The sequence below is a fragment of the Mobula birostris genome, chromosome 2, assembly GCF_030028105.1.
Source record: "Mobula birostris isolate sMobBir1 chromosome 2, sMobBir1.hap1, whole genome shotgun sequence".
Taxonomy (NCBI): Eukaryota; Metazoa; Chordata; class Chondrichthyes; order Myliobatiformes; family Myliobatidae; genus Mobula; species Mobula birostris.
Window position 1 is genome coordinate 184,242,920 of NC_092371.1, and position 17,355 is coordinate 184,260,274.

Here is a 17,355-nt window from a genome sequence, read left to right on the forward strand (position 1 = left end):
ACCCCACCACGCCAAATAACAGACAATACACCATATGTGATTAAATGATTACACTTTATAGATCTTGCTGGAACTATGTAATTATTAGAGATAAAATATAAAAGGAAAATAAAAAGTGCCAAATTTATCAAAGTTCAACCACTTCGTGCACAATAGTTGGAGCTCAATTAACGGCGGCGTCTTTCCACCATTCGATCCCTTCCAACCCCCTCGACCCACCGCCTGGGACCAACCATGGTGGTCGACCTGATGCTCCACACGAGTCTGTCTTCGTCTCCTCTCCTCGCCGAAAACCCTGGGCCTCGGACTCCCGCTCAGGGTCGGTCCCACTGCCTAGCTTACAGCATCGCGTCTCCTCTCTCTGTCCCCATCGTTCTTTCTGCGCCAAAGCCCACACAACACAATAGCTTACAGACACACAAGAAAGAATAACATCTATCCCAATTGGTTTGTTCCCTCTCTTACCAATAATATAACCCAAACAAGCAGAGCAAGAGCTCCTTACATCGCAGTTATTATTACAGAAAAGTCATTTTATTCTAACATAACAAAGAAGCCATTTTGATTAGCCTCAGCAGTAACATAAAAGAAGAAACCCCTTACATACATATACTCTATTTATGCCTCCAATAATTTCAAAGATCTCTGTAAATTCACTTCTCAGTCTCCTTAGTTTCGGTGAAAACAGTCTCCAGCCTCTCCTCATAACTCAAGCTCTCCATCCAGGCAGCATCCTTGTGAAGCTTTTCTGCACCTGCTCTAGCTTAGTCACATCCTTTCTATGGAGTGAACACCCACTCTGCTGTTCAGGCATCATGCCTCAGTCTTTTGTTTTCCCCTCAGAATGGATTGAATAATCCATTGGCCTTGTTGATTTCTACTTTGGTTTGATATTTTTGTTTTTCTGCAATGTGACCAGAATGCATTGTCAAATATCCTGAAGCTCTTCCAAATGTATTGTGAAAATCAGTTGTGTGCAGCCTATCCCCTCCCCTGAAAAAAAAGAGAAATAAGGGGCCAAAATAAAAGAGAGAGTGGATATCAAGGGCAACGTAAATGCAGAATCAAAGCTCCCCCAAGGTGAAAGAAAACAAAGGGGTTACAGAAAAAGTGTGAAAATTCCTTTAAATACACCTGAGGTCAAGGGATGGTTCTTGTGTGCCCTCTGGTGTCTAGTCTTAGTAATGCATGGTCAGCTGCATTTCAATTGCTTTTGCAGACTGCTATAAGTTTAATTGCATTTTTTTTCCTGGAAGCCCAGTCACTAAGAGTGCAGTGATTTCATATTTTCTATTGGTAACCATATGTTTTTTTTTGTGGTGTTGGATCATTTCATGCCTCTCATCATTTCACCACTCCTCGACACACATCAGCAGAAGAATTAAATGAGATGCTGCATGTAATCTCCTGAGCGTGGTTGTGCAACTTGGTCTCCTGAGAATGAAGCTGGAGTAGCTGGAAGCTAAGTAATATGATTGGCAGTAAGTCAGTCAGGAGGCTGCTTTGGCAGATAAGATGCTTGCCTGTGTTTGAAGCTGATAGGAGTTTAGGACCCACGGGAGAGCTCTAATTGAAAAATATAACATATAACTTTTAACTCCATTACATAAAATGAATCTACCCATCTGAGATATCTTTGCTTTTCAACATTAGCAATAGGCACTATATTGTAAAATTATTCCAAATTAGCATTTCCTAATTCTTGATTGAAGCTCATTCACCTTTTTGTATATCACATTTGATTTGATTCCTTGACTGTATTTTGGCTTTGTATGAATATAATACTCTGCATTGTTTAGCAATTCATTCCTGTTGTTAACATTAACACAGGTCTTCACTTGTAACTAGTCTGATTCTTCAAGGATTATGGTAAAGACTGGGTGTTGGGATGATGATTTGTTTCACCCTACCTTTCTTTTCCACTCTACAATTACATTTTCTCAGATAACTTTTAGCCAAAGTTAGCAGGGACCTGGAAATGGTTGTTGTTTAACAGTCACTTGTCTGAGGTCAGGAAGAGAACCTGAAGAAATCATACCATCTTCTGAATGACATAGGCAATCTGGTCTCATCTTTCAGTGTCAGTTTTTCTTTTAAGATAATAGAAGAAAGAAGAAGAAGAAAGCCCTTAACTCCGAGTGGAGTCATTGGGACGCCATCATGACGGCGCTTTTTTTTTGCAGGCTTTCTTATTTTTACGAGGCCGAGTTGCTAACTCGATACTCAACCCAGCATGGATGGAAAATGTGCAAGGAGCCGGCTGGATTCGAACTCGGAAGCCTTCACTCTGAAGTCCAGAGCTGATGCCACTATGCCACCAGCTGGCTATTTAAGATAATAACCATGTTGAAATTGCCATGAAAAGTTCTGGGGTATCTTGTGGTTTGGAAATCTGATGTCAAAATCAAGCATGCACCCCAAACCATCTTACACTGATACAAAAAACCCAGTAAAATGGCAGCCTTAACATAGTCATAGTCATACTTTATTGATCCCAGGGGGAAACTGGTTTTCGTTACAGTTGCACCATAAATAATAAATAGCAATAGAACCATAAATAGTTAAATAGTAATATGTAAATATGTAAATTATGCCAGTAAATTATGAAATAAGTCCAGGACCAGCCTATCGGCACAGGGTGTCTGACCCTCCAAAGGAGGAGTTGTAAAGTTTGATGGCCACAGACAGGAATGACTTCCTATGATGCTCTGTGCTGCATCTCAGAGGAATGAATCTCTGGCTGAATGTACTCCTGTGCCCACCCAGTACATTATGTAGTAGATGGGAGACATTGACCAAGATGGCATGCAACTTAGACAGCATCCTCTTTTCAGATACCACAGTGAGAGAGTCCAGTTCCACCCCCACAACATCATTGGCCTTACGAATAAGTTTGTTGATTCTGTTGGTGTCTGCTACCCTCAGCCTGCTGCCCCAGCACACAACAGCAAACATGATAGCACTGGCCACCACAGACTCGTAGAACATCCTCAGCATTATCTGGCAGATGTTAAAGGACCTCAGTCTCCTCAGGAAATAGGGACGGCTCTGACCCTTCTTGTAGACAGCCTCAGTGTTCTTTGACTTGTCCAGTTTATTGTCAATTCGTATCCCCAGGTATTTGTAATCCTCCACTATGTCCACACTGACCCCCTAGATGGAAATAGGGGTCACCGGTACCTTAGCTCTCCTCAGGTCTACCACCAGCTCCATAGTCTTTTTCACATTAAGCTGCAGGTAATTCTGTTCACACCATGTGACAAAGTTTCCTACCATAGCCCTGTACTCAACCTCATCTCCCTTGCTGACGCATCCAACTATGGCAGAGTCATCAGAAAACTTCTGAAGATGACAAGACTGTGTGCAGTAGTTGAAGTCCAAGGTGTAAATGGTGAAGAGAAAGGGAGACAAGACAGTCCCCTGTGGAGCCCCAGTGCTGCTGATTACTCTGTTGGACACACAGTGTTGCAAGCACACGTACTGTGGTCTGCCAGTCAGGTAATCAAGAATCCATGACACCAGGGAAGCATCCACCTGCATCGCTGTCAGCTTCTCCCCCAGCAGAGCAGGGTGGATGGTGTTGAACGCACTGGAGAAGTCAAAAAACATGACCCTCACAGTACTCGCTGGCTTGCCCAGGTGGGCGTAGACACGGTTCAGCAGGTAGACGATGGCATCCTCAACTCCTAGTCGGGGCTGGTAGGCGAACTGGAGGGGATCCAAGTGTGGCCTGACCATAGGCCGGAGCAGCTCCAGAACAAGTCTCTCCAGGGTCTTCATGATGTGGGAGGTCAATGCCACCGGTCTGTAGTCATTGAGGCCGCTGGGGCGCGGCGTCTTCGGCACAGGGACGAGGCGGGATGTCTTCCACACTACAGGAACCTTCCAGAGCCTCAGGCTCAGGTTGAATACATGGCGAAGTACTCCACATAGCTGAGGGGCACAGGCTTTGAGCACCCTGGTACTGACACCATCCAGTCCTGCAGCCTTGCTTGGGTTGAGACGTTTCAGCTGTCTTCTCACCTGTTCAGCCATGAAGCCCACCATGGTGGTTTTGTGTGGGGGAGGGGTATAGTCATGAGAGCAGGGTGGGGGACTGTGAGGAGTGGTAGGAGGGGAGAGTGGAATATGTGTTGGTTGGGGGCCAACAACAGATGGCTCATGTGGGGGATGGGCAGGGGTCACAATTTCAAATCTGTTAAAGAACAGGTTAAGTTTGTTGGCCCTGTCCACACTGCCCCCAGCTCCTCTGTTGCTAGTTTGCCGGAACCCAGTGATGGTCCTCATCCCCCTCCAGACCTCTCTCATGTTGTTCTGCTGGAGTTTCCACTCAAGCTTCCTCCGGTCTTTAGCCTCCCTGATCCTGGCTTTCAGGTCCCTCTGTATTGCCCCCAGCTCCTCCCTATTTCCATCATAAACACCCTCTTTTTAGCGTTCAGGATGTCCTTAATGTCTTTTGTCACCCATGGCTTGTTATTTGAATAACAAAGGACAGTTCTTGTCGGAACACTGCAGTCCACACAGAAGTTGATGTAATCAGTGATGCACTCTGTGAGCCCATCAATATCCTCCCCATGTGGCTCACAGAGTGCCTGCCAGTCTGTCACCTCAAAACAACCCTGGAGCGCCTCATAAGCCTCCTCCGACCATTTCCTCACTGTCCTCCAGGTTGCAGGTTTACTCTTCACCAGAGGCACGGAGCAGGGTTTTAGATGCACCAGGTTGTGATCTGACCTTCCCAGTGGGGGGAGGGGAGAGGAACTGTATGCATCCTTAATGTTAGCATACATCAAATCCAGACTTGTCTCCCCTCTGGTTGTACAGCTCACATACTGCATGAAGTTGGGCAGTGTTCTAGCCATGGTAACCTGGTTGAAGTCACCCGAGATGGTAATGAAGGCACTCCGGTGCTATGACGGTGTAAATGATGTTACACGCCGACGTCGGGTTGGCAGAGGGAGGGATGTACACAACAACTACAATTGCATGCGAGATTTCCCTTGGCAAATAATATGACTGGAGTCCAACAGCAAAAAGTTCAATATCCGGGCTACAGACACGTTCCTTGATCATAATATGCCCAGGATTGCACCATCTGTTATTTACCAGAACCGCCAGCCCCCCTCCTTTACGCTTACCGTTCTCAGTGCAATTCCGGTCAGCTCGAACGGTCTGGAAGCCCTCTATGGAAACGCTTTGATCGGGTATGTCATTAGACTGGGGTAAATTGGGGGACCACTTCATCAAACTACAACATCCACCACAAGTGGGACTTCTTGGTGGCCAAACATTTTAATTCTGATTCCCATTCCCGTTCCAGCATGTTGGTCCATGATCTCCTCTTGTGCCAAGATGAGACCACCCTTAGGGCACAGGAGCAACACCTTGTATTCCACCTGGATTGCCATAACCTGATTGCATGAAAATCAATTAAATAAATTTCAGTAAATAAACTTCTCTACCCCTCCTCCCACCCCCTTCCTCTATTTCCCACTCTGACCTTTCATTTCTTCTCATCTGCCTATTACTTCCCCTAGGGTCCCCTCCTCCTTCCCTTTCTCCTATGGTCCACTCTCCTCTCATATTAGATTCTTACTTCTCCAGCTGTTGACGTTACCCACCCACCTGGCTTCACCTACCACCTTCCAGCCAGCCTCTTTCCCCTCCCCCAACCTTTTTATTCTTGCAGCTTCCCCCTTTCCAGTCCGGATGAAGGGTCTTAGCCCTAAATATTGACTGTTCATTCTTTTCCATAGATGCTATCTGACCTGTTAAGTTCCTCCAACATTTTGTGTGTGTTGCTTTGGATTTCCAGCATCTGCAGACTTCCTTGTGTTTAGTTATTAGAAAGATGGAAGTAGAAATAGACCAGTGACAGAGCTAATAAAGCTGCAGTCACACAGCAACAGAGAGCCAGGTTCAGTACTGACCTTGGGTGCTATCTGTGTGGAGATTACTTTTCTCCCTCTGACTACGTGGGTGTACTCCAGGTGCTTCAGTCACCTCCCACATCCCAAAGTTGGCCATGTAAGTTGCCTCTAGCGTGTAGCTGACTGGTAAAACAGGAGGGAGTTGCTGTGAGTTTGGGGAGAATTAAAAGAAAAAGTAGGATGAATGTAAAGCCATGGATGATGATCAACAGTGAGTTAGTGTGCTGAAAGGCCTGTTTCGTGCCATGCCTATGTATGACTCTATGACCATATATTTCCTCTTGGATAGGAGGAGTATGGAGAGCTATGATCCAGGTATGAGTCAGTGGGACTAGGCAAAATAACTGTTCGGCATGGGCCAGATGGGCCAAAGGGCCTGTTTCAGTGCTGTAATACTCAATGACTTTAATACTCTGAGTCCTCCCAGTGCTCAGCATTTTTTCTGGTTCCCTCTGTCCTATCTTGACATTTAATTCAATCCAAGTTGAACTTGTCCTTCAATATTATTTTTAGTCTTTTGTCTTTATCCTTTGGTTATTAATTCATATGCCATAGAACACCTAGTTTGAACAGATAATCAAGCACTCATCTGCACTAATCCTATTTTATACGTCCTGTATTCCCCTCCAATCCTACCAGACTATTTTATTGATTTTCCCCTCTCTGAATCTTATCTTGTGCAAGTTGTGTTTAAAAAAACAGATTTCTAGTATGTGGTCAATTTGCACACACAAAATTAAGGAGTTTAATGATTTGTTAAAATCAATGTTTAAATCAGTCACATTTAAACTATGCTAGTGGGTGTGTTCCAGAGAGAGTAATTACTGACAACTTGCATGTACACAGACTTGTAGTGTGGAGAAGAGCCTACCAAGGAGCACAATATGAGAAGAAAGAAAATTCTAAGATCTCACCGAAGGAATAGAAATCTTGAGTTTTTTCCCCCTATGGTTAGTCTCAGAACACCTCAGCAATTAGGAGTGTTGTTTGTAACGTCAGACATGTGACCAGATGTCTGTGGAAGTTATGCTTTGAGATGGAGGCTGTTCAGTTTCTATGGTGACTGTTCATTGATTAGTGGTAATGGTGTTCATAGTTACTTCTCCTGTCTCTCACTCTCCTATGGATCGGAACTGCTTCAGCTGAATGCCTGCAGTCTGACAGCAGAGAAAATTCATCTTTTCTGCTTTCTAAGACGAGAGATATAATAGAAGCAGTCATTACAAGATTGGGTAGATTTTGTACATCTTACCAAGATCATTTGTCTACAATTAACAGTTTTCTTCTTTCATTTGTCTGCACAAATGATCATGAATGATGAAGGTGCCAAACATGCTGGGAAATATAGTAAAAATATTTGATTATATACTCTCTCTCTCTCTCTCTCTCTCTCTCTCTCTCTCTCTCTATATATATATATATATATATATATAAGTGTTGCCTCTTAGCTGCCAAAGGACTCCGACTGGGCTCTAGTCCTCATCAATGGATAGATAGTTACTGACAGTGGGTTATTTGATTGTGAAAGGCAGTCATGCCTGAGTTTTAACAGTACAGTGGCTCTTACTAGTCGATCCCTATATACAAGAGCCTTCAATTATCTCTCCCCGTCCCAGCGTGAGCTGCAGAAATCAATTGTAGGATTTAATTTGGAGTGTATAGCCTGCAGCATAATTGTGCAGCTAGTGGAGCTGCTGGCTCACGGGTCCACTTCCCCGTGTTTAATCCCACACTGTCTGCGTGGAGTTTGCACATTCTCTCTCTCTGACTGTGCCTATTTTCCCTTGACTGCTCTGGTTTTCTGCCCCACCCCAGAAGCTTTCTAGCTAGTTAGCCACTGTAAATCGTTCCTAGCTCACAGCTGGATGGTAGAATCTGGGGAGAATAAAAAAAACAGGGTTAATGTAGGATTGGTGTAAGATGGGTGGTTGATAGTTAGTGTGGCGTTAGTGGGCTGAAGGGCTTGTTTCTCAGCTGTATGACTCTATAACCAAATTAGAATAAAGTAGGAATCAAGCTAAGAACTTTGGGGCTGAATGCTTTAATTTTGGACTTTTATGATGTTATGATGGATTTTTATGATGTCTATTTGGGGAGCCTAAACGAGTGCAATTCTTTTCCTCCTTTTACCAAGAAATTATTTGCAGAATGTGATTGGGATTAGGAGTCTCACATTTCAAGTTATGTTATGTATGTGATTTTCAATCCCTGTGTTATGGAACATTAATTTTACATCAGGAAAGGGTATACACAAAGTATGCATTTTTCCAGATGTCTTAGGAAGAATAAACGGGCAAATTCTTCAGTAACTTTCTGAAAATGGAAGTCTAGAGCACAGACCTCTTAGTCCTCTCGGTATTTTATTGAGATGAGGCACTGCTCTCTTAAAGGTAGTTTGTATCGATCAGCTGCAGTGTGATGTTCTGAAGCCACACCATACAAATAAGATACTGGCAAAACAATTGTTTCTAGATAATCATAACAGAATGTTCCAAAAAGCCAGAAAGTTTGATTACTGAGAGATTAAAAAAAACTCAATTCAAAGCTCATGTGACTTGGAAAACCTCAGAGTTCTCTACTGTTCATATTGCTGGAGACCTTTATATGTTGCATGCAGAAAAGTTTGTTTTATTCTTAAAAAAAACAAAAATTAAACAAATATTGAGGATTTTATTTTTGCACTATTCTATCTTGGATTTTCCCATAGCTATCTCTTACAGCTGCAAGTTCCCCAGCTGACATTTGTCAAACAGGATGTTATTTATGGGTCATACTTACAATTTTTCTCTCTTGATTTGCTGAGCCGATTCCTTGGGCAGGCTATATCAACCAGTCAACCTAAAAAAAATCTGTCAAGCATTGGTAAACAAGAACAGCAATAAAGTTCATCTGTGCGATGGGAGAACAAGCTCAGGATGATTCCTTGCTCACTGTTCCATCTTCCATCATAAGGTAAGGGGAATTTTTCAGTCTGATTTTTGACTCCATTCTTAGTTAAAACCCTGCTGTATTACATCCCAAATGACAGTCCTTACTACCATCTGTTAATAAATGGGGAGAAAGAGCTCAGCAAATGAACTGTATTAGAGTGCATCATTTAACTCTTAAAATGCTTCAGAATTTTGTTCTGTTGAAGCATCAGCTGCTGACCAAGAATTGACTGATGATGGACTTAATTTTTTTCAACAATTGTACAAATCATTTAGCAAACTAATGGAATGTGCTGAACTCTAATCAGTAAAATGTAATTCAGATCTGCATCGCAAGTAGCGATTGTTAACCATCGAATTTTTAAAGTGGAGTACGGAGATTGATTAAGGTATGGCTTCAATTTAGCAATTATCATTAATCTATTAATGTTTGCCAGCCAGCACGAACATGCATTTCTTTCTAAATTCAACATGAAGAGTGAAATCCATTGTGCATGGCACTGGTTGATATGAGCTAAGGTCAGAGAAATTCAGAATAACTATTAGCCTCTGGAAATTCCTTACAGATTCTCCTGTGGGACACAGTCTTGGGTGGTGCGGAGCTTCTGTTCATGTTGTACAGACACACATAGCATTGGATAAGGCTGAGTGGGAGGGCTGGGGGAGGGGGGTTTGGTTAAATGTGTGACTAGCGGGAATTCTGGTCGATGACATCATCTCCCCAGTCCTTTCTCATGCTGTCACATCTTCTCTGATGGGGCCAAGCTCAGGGAGAAAATGCCAACATTTATTCTGGAATGTTAATTGAAAGAAATTGGAATAAAGATCCAGCAAAACTGAATCCCATTTCTTCCTTCTCCCACATTTACTTGCATAACCCAGAACTAGGTAACTTCAAACTGGACAAGCAAGAGCTGGAAGATTAAAAAGAGACTTGAGTTTGCTTTGGGTGATAGCTGTGGGTGGTGTGGGGGATATAAATTGAAACAGAAGCTGGAATGGATGGTCTCATTCCTAACACATTGAGGGTGCAGGAAGACATAGTTTTGAGCATAATTTTTCACATTACTTATTTTTAATTTAAGAAATATTGTTTTGTCTTAATTGTAATTATTTATAAAAGGAATTTCTGTCTTTAGGAGTCAATGAACTTCTTGTGGACATTATGAACAGTGGACTGTTTTTACTGGTGTTGCTAATTGGCCTGCTGTTCCTGTCCTTGCTCAGATCTGGAGAATCTCAACACATAGCTGATGAATCATGCTCAGTGCAGATCCTAGTCCCTGGTCTAAAAGGTAGATTCAATTCAAACCTTTATCATTTGTGAATTACTGTAGACTGCTTATTATTACTGTTGCACATTTTTATTACATTAAATTATGTTAGTGCTATCCTTGCAGTTTATTGGGTGCAATATAATACTTAATTAACAATGGTGCAGGATTATTCCATGGTGCAGCAAGATGGATGGAGATTATCAGAGTGCCTGTTTAGTTAATTCAATGCCCATCTGTAAACTAAACACACCAGTTCCTTATCTGTGCTGAATTATTTGATTTTAAACTTACCACAGTGCATCGTGGAGTTAGTTAAGTTGCTGAATCCTGTTTCTTCTCACTGCTCAATGAGGCTTGATGGAAGATAGATTCATGTTGGATGAGGACTAGGATTAATTAGCTGCAAGGCCCTCTCGACATTGAACACCCTGCTGGTGCTTACCTCAGAGCAAAATATTGATGCTCTGTCAGACCATCATACTGTAAGTCATTAATCTGAGGTAAAAGTATTGGGAAACATGGTAAAAAAAATTACAATGCTGCAATGTTTAGTTAAAGTCACATTTGTATAATGATGCAGTGCCAAAACAGTGACTATAAACTCAAATACTAATAAGGGAAAGGTGAGTTTACTAGGGCATTGCCTTTGTTAAATTAAAGTTACTTGAGACAAGAAACATCAGCCAAAATCAAAACTGAATTTACCGTCATAGGCATAGGTATATGTTTGCATAGATGCAATGAAAAACTGACTTGTATCAGCAACCTGGGCACATGGCATCGGATATACAACATTCACAAGAAAAACATAAATTATAAGACCATAATACAGAGGAGCAGAATTAGGCCATTTGGTCCATCGAGTCTACTCTGCCATTCAATCATGGCTGATCGTTTTTTCCCCTCCTCAGCTCCACTTCCCAGCCTTCTCCCCGTAACCTTTGATGTCATGTTCAATCAAGAACCGGTCAAGCTCTGCCTTATGTACTGGCCTCCACATCTGCCTGTGGTAATAAATTCCACAATTTCACTACTCTCCGGCTGAAGAAATTTCTTCGCATCTCTGTTTTAAATGGATGCCCCCTCTCCTGAGGTTGTGCCCTCTTGTCCTAGACTCCCCCACCATCGGAAACATCCTATCCACATCTATTCTATCTAGGCCTTTCAAGATTCAAAAAGTTTCAGTGAGATCCCCCCCCCCATCTGAAATTTCAGCGAGTACAGAACCAGAACCATCAAACATTCTCTGTTTGATAATCCTTTCATTCCCAAAATCATCCATGTGAACCTTCTCTAAACCCTCTCCAATGCTAACACATCTTTTCTTAGATGAGGAGACCAAAACTGTTCATAATACTCAAGCTGATGTCTCACCAGTGCCTTATAAAGCCTTGGACATTCATCTCCCAACCACAACCATCCTTCAGCCAAGATTCAGTGACGGCCACAACATCATACCCAACAAACTGTAAAAGTGCAACAAGATCATCCACCTTATTTCTTTTTCTCCAGGCATTGAGATATAACACTTTGAGTGCTGTATTTGCTACCCTTTTTGATTCTGTATCCCTAATGCAATGATACTCACCCTGCTGGCTGCAATTATATCCTATCTTCTGCCTGCCCTTCCTGACAATCTGTCCTATCCTGAGTCCCTTCACTTCAATTCCCACCCGCCCCCCACAAAATTAGTTTAAACCCTCCCCAACAGCTCTAACAAACCTGTCCATGAGAATATTGGCTCCCCTTGGATTTTGGAGCAACTCATAACTGTTGAACAAATCATACCTCACCAGAAGGGATCCCTGCCACCCCACCAGCTTTTCAGCCATGCATTTATTTGCCAAATCATCCTGTTTCTACACTCTCTTGTGTGTGGCACAGGCAGCAATCCAGAAGTTACTACCCGGCAAACATGTAAGATTATTCATGATCATGAAGCTTGCAATTTTAAAGTCAAATTTTCAAGCTCTAACTGCGCTCTATGGATTACGTGCTTTGTCACACCATAGAACTCCGCATGAATATTCATGCATATGATGGTGTGTGTTCTGTGATTGCATACATGCATGACTTAGTACTAATAGTATTCTGAGTTGTGATGGATAGGAAAAGTTTCATTTACTGGCACAACTGGCATATGTTAGATATAGCCCCAAGTCCTCATCCTCAACATGACACCTATAGGTTGCATTAATTAGTCAAGGACCTATATCATGGTAATAATTTGACTTTGATACTACTGGAACAGCACCACAGAGGTGACAAAGAACTCCAATGTCCTGCAACTAAACAAAAGGACAAAAACATCCTCTAGCACTAAATGCAGAGCTGATAAAGTAATTTTGAAGTCTTGCAATTGTGGAAAGGTGTGATATGTAAACTAATTTATTTCCTAATTTTCATTTGATTCCTAGCACATTGATTAGAGTACATTAAATCAGTGCAAGGAATTGTAATCTATAATCTTTAAATTTCATTGTTCCAGTGAAGATCAACAATTAGATTGAGCTTAAACCAGACATGTTTATTGTTTAGTTTTCTCTTACCACATCTCTGGAACCGGTTGAATCTTTTTGGGTTTTGTTTGATGGTGCTGGCTCCATAGTACTATCCATACTATCCATAGTACTCCATAGAAGATAAGTACTATCTTCGTCTAATACATTCAAAATTACACTGCTAATAGTAACTGAGTGGAATTATGCTCCTTCTCTTCATCCCTTTTCTATTATCACAATGAAATATGCTGCACGTAGCAAGCTGTGAGATCATGTGACTAGTGATATGACTGTGGTCCAGATAGTGTTACCTGGAACTATTATACAATAGACGAAGGAATGGGACAAGAGCCGATTTCACTCGCTGTCCGTGATTGGCACTCCTCTCTGTGCCACTGAGGCTATGAAGGCTGCCCTGGCCGCGAGTCTTTGGGCCTACTCTAGGTTGCTTTGCGGGTTGGATCTGAGGATGCAATTTAGTTTGGAATCTTGTTGTTTGCTTCAATCGTTTGCATGATTTGTATTTTTTTTCCTTTCTCTTGTGCATCAGGTGTTGGTATTTTTATTTTTATTTTATTTTTCTTTAATTAGATTCTTTTGGTTTCTTGCTTTGTGGCTACCTGTAAGCAAACCAATCTCAAGGTTGTATAATATAAATATTCTTTGATAATAAATGTATTTTGAATCTGAATTTTAACATGTACAAATGTGTTTTGGAACTCAAGTGTGAAAACGTATTTCAGCAATGTAGAAATGCACTGGAAAGATGTTCGCTAATAATAAAATAAAATATCCAATTAATGAAAATTATTGTATGAGTAATTGAGTAATAACTGTATCTTAAGTACAAGCGATTATGAATAAAAATTAGTCTTCACCATAGAAGTTTCATGGAGTAGTTTACTATACCCTCGAAGGGAGGAATTGTATTTATGTAGAACATACACAACAAATCTTAAGGAACTTCATTTTCAGATAGTGATATCTTGTGTAGCGATTCTTACATTAGTAAAAGCAAAAACAGAAATGAATATTTATACCTTACCTTTATAGAAGTGAAACATCCTGAGTCATTCAGAGTAGCATTTGCCACAGAGCAACACATGGAAAAATTAAGGGCAGATGACAAAAAGTTGGACAACAGGTACGTTTTGAGGATCATTTTATAAGGTGGGGGGAATTAATGGGGTAGAAAGAATTAGAAAGAAAATTCCAGACCTAGGTAACTGAAGGCATGGGGACTGATGCTAGAGCAATTAGATTTGTGGTTGATGAAAGGAAGACAGATGTGGAGATGGGTGTCAGTTGTGCATAACCAAGTCCTGTAAATACTGATGAGATGAGTTAGCCTGTTATTGGCTGCTTTTTCAGATAGTTTAATGAGGTGTTTAAAATCCCTATTGAACGGGCAAACTGATGTTTCATCTGAAGGATAGCACCTCTGAAATTTCTCCTGTAATGACTCAGTAAAGTGTCAGAAACCTTGAGTTGAAGTCCTTAAGCTCAAAGCAATAAGGGCTACCACTGTATCCAAGTCAAAACCACTAGCCTTGAAAGGATATAAATGCTTTGGTGAACAGTTCAAAGAAATGCAACAGGGATGATCTAAAAGAGAGAATTCAATCTATAGAAAGGTACTGACAGAGCTAAATCTGATTTAGGGTATTAGCTATCTCTTTAAACGATGAACAGTGTAAACAACAGATTTAGCAGTAATTATATTTATATTCACCAATGATGTGAGGAAGTGTTTCCGGGCCAGTCAAAATCCAGCTCCTTGAAAAAGAGAAGAATTAATATCCTGCCTCTTAGCAAAGTCAATGTCACTTTGGAGGAAAGACTAAGCAAAACAACAATTGAAGCAAAAATTGCAGCTTGCTTTTATATGATAAACACCCGAGATGATTCATAGATCAACAAAAAGAGACATTCAGGCAAAAAGTTAAAGCTATCTTTTCATGAGAAGAAGAGGGACTTTAATTTTCCAAATGAAGTGGAAGTGTTTTTGACCAATATCATTTTGTTTGGAATTCACTTCACAAGGTAGAAATGCTATCATGTTATCTTAATATGTTGTGGGAAGATTTCTCAAGTGGTAGGTTCATTTAAGAGACCATTTTTTAAGCACACTAATCTAAATAAAATAGTTTCCTAGTGAAAAAGTGTTTTTGGAAATGGTTCCCTGTGGTTGGAAGCACTTCCATGGATTGTGGAAACTATTAGTGGTGGAAAGGAAGTGTTTAGCATAGACTGCTACCAGTGGTTCTGTCTGGTGCTGAGAGCTGGGATCTGACTGAGGCACAAAGGCAGAGCTGGAGCACTTTTGGAGAATGCCATTCAAATGCCTTTTGCAGCTACACAATTCATCTTCCCAGTTAATCCATACCTTTCGAAATCTTCATTATTATTCCTTTTCATTGCCTGGAAGTGAAGAAGCCCAGCACTAGAGAATGGAGCTCTTTCCATTTTTAGGTAGGGTATGCCAGCATCAAGGCCAATCAGAATCAGTCTTTTACCTCAAGATGTAAAGTTCCTGATACTCTTTCCTTGACAATATACATTTGATTCTGAATCCAACCCTCAGCCCAGAAAATAAACAGTATTATTGTGAATTTTCAGTCAGTCATCAGGCTGGCTACGCTGCAGCTTGAATTGACATGGAATGATTGGTAGTCCATCAGGGTTAGAGGTTGAAATAGTTCCATCTACATATGGAAGAACATTATTTCCTTGCAGCGACTCTACAAACAATGGGTACAATCACTATTTACATTCTGTTGCAGGTGAACCAGGAGAAAAAGGGGAGAAAGGAGAACCTGGAAGGATAGGGAAAGTTGGCCCAGTTGGACAACCAGGTAATTAAACCGGCTCACCTGCAGTTGGGTGAATAATTAATTCACAAATACTCTGTATATCATTCAGCATGCTGCCTCCATTACACTGGATACCTAGTTTAAAATTACCAGAATCTATCTGATGCAAAGCTACCCTACCGTAATACTTTGCTTTGGAGTGAAATATCATACCAAGTTGATACGGATTCTTGTTTCTTTTTAAGCTGCTCTAAGATTAGTAAAAAACTTACATTGGAATAAAAAGAACAAGAAAGGAAACAAAAGGTGTAAAGGAAACTGGGTGTAATTTCAAGCTTGTAATTTTTTTCTTTTGTCATGTTTCCAGTTGGGATCTGAGTGGAGGGGGTAACTGGCCTCATGGGTAAATAAAGAAAATTTGGGTGTGCTTTACTCTAAGAATGAATGATAAGTTTGTCTAACTCGAGTCTCAAAGAAAGTTCAATTGAATGATCAGAGAGCTAACAAGTGAAGAAGATGAGGAACTTATAATATTTTTCCAGTATAAATTTAAGCATAAATCATTGTCCACACCCACATTGACATCCAAATGTGGTGTGGGTAAGATCAAATTCCATCTGGAACCTGGCTAGATTGTAGATTTTCAAAATGCTTTTGTGATTTCCCTTAAGCTCACTCATTCATTCTGATTTTGCCCAGAAAACTGGATAAGTATGCGACATACATCACTTTAAATGAGATAAAATTGTCTGCACTTTTGTAGACACATTGATTTTGTTTTACATATTGACAGGAGGATTTGTTTTGATTGACAGGTGATATAAATCCAAATATTTGTGAGCAAGTCTTTCTTATTAAGAAAGTTAATTATCCCCGTCTGTTGAAAATGAGTTGCCATCAGAATTGTTGATGCAAGTTAATTAATTGAGTTGTAAATTCCTCTGGGCAAATTTGTTATTTTTTATTAAAGCTGTTACTAACTGAAAACACAATATAACCCTTTCTGTGCAGAACTGGTTCAAATCAAAGATTCAGAGAACTAAAAATGAAATCCGTGAGTGTTGGTGCCAACTTCAATGGAAGGGTACATTATTTTCTGGACATAAGATATCACATTCAGATTTCTGTGACTTATGATGGGGTCCTCTCCCTGTTTGAAGTTAAATACTGATACATGGACTTTCATTTCTCCAATTTTGGCATAACATACCCAACTACATTGACAGGAAATTTGTCTATATATATAAAAAATATGTAACATGTTAATGTATATTCCATGATGTACAATGTATAACTGAGTATGGAAACATTTTAGCACATAAAGGTAGTTCTAATCATTGCATCTATTCAGCCTCAATAAAGTCTATTTTTGGAATTTAAAACAAAGAGTTAATTTGAGGCACGCAAGAGATTTTGTAGATGCTGGAAACTTATCTTTTTATTTCTTTCACCAATCAACTTCCCGGCTCTTTACTTCACCCCTCCCCCTCTCCTGAATTGACCTACCACTACTTTGTACGTCTTCCTTTCCTCCCCCACCTTCTTGCTCTGACTTCTCATCTCTTTTTTTCCAGTCCTGATAAAGAGTCTTGGCCTGAAATGCCCACTGTTCACACCTTTCCATGGATGCTTCCTGGCCTGCTGAGTTCCTCCAGCATGTTGTCTGTATTACTTTGATTTCCAGCATCTGCAGATTTTCTCTTGTTTGGCATTAACCTTGTACTCTGCCTTCAAGTTCAACTTTCCAAAGTGCATCTCTTCACACTTCTTTGTATTGAACTCCATCTGTCACTTCTCAGCCCAGTTCTGCATCCCTTTCAATGTCCCACTGTAACCCATGACAACCTTCCACACCATCCACAACACCCCAAACTTTGTGTCCTCTGCAGTCTTACTAACCCACC

The 17,355-nt window shown here is 40.9% G+C and overlaps 1 protein-coding gene across 2 annotated transcripts in view; it reads left to right on the plus strand.

Annotated features, from left to right (window-relative positions):
* The first annotated feature begins 8,771 nt into the window (after positions 1 to 8,771).
* Positions 8,772 to 17,355, plus strand: part of colec11 (collectin sub-family member 11) — a 43,425-nt gene continuing 34,841 nt past the window's right edge. The window contains exons 1-3 of one of the 2 annotated variants that reach the window (XM_072251166.1): positions 8,772 to 8,882; positions 10,000 to 10,155; positions 15,422 to 15,493. In XM_072251166.1, coding sequence (XP_072107267.1) covers positions 10,026 to 10,155; positions 15,422 to 15,493 — 202 coding nt within the window. In that variant the 5' untranslated portion in view covers positions 8,772 to 8,882; positions 10,000 to 10,025. The remainder of the gene's footprint in view (positions 8,883 to 9,999; positions 10,156 to 15,421; positions 15,494 to 17,355) is intronic. The other variant, XM_072251167.1, reaches the window with a different exon arrangement.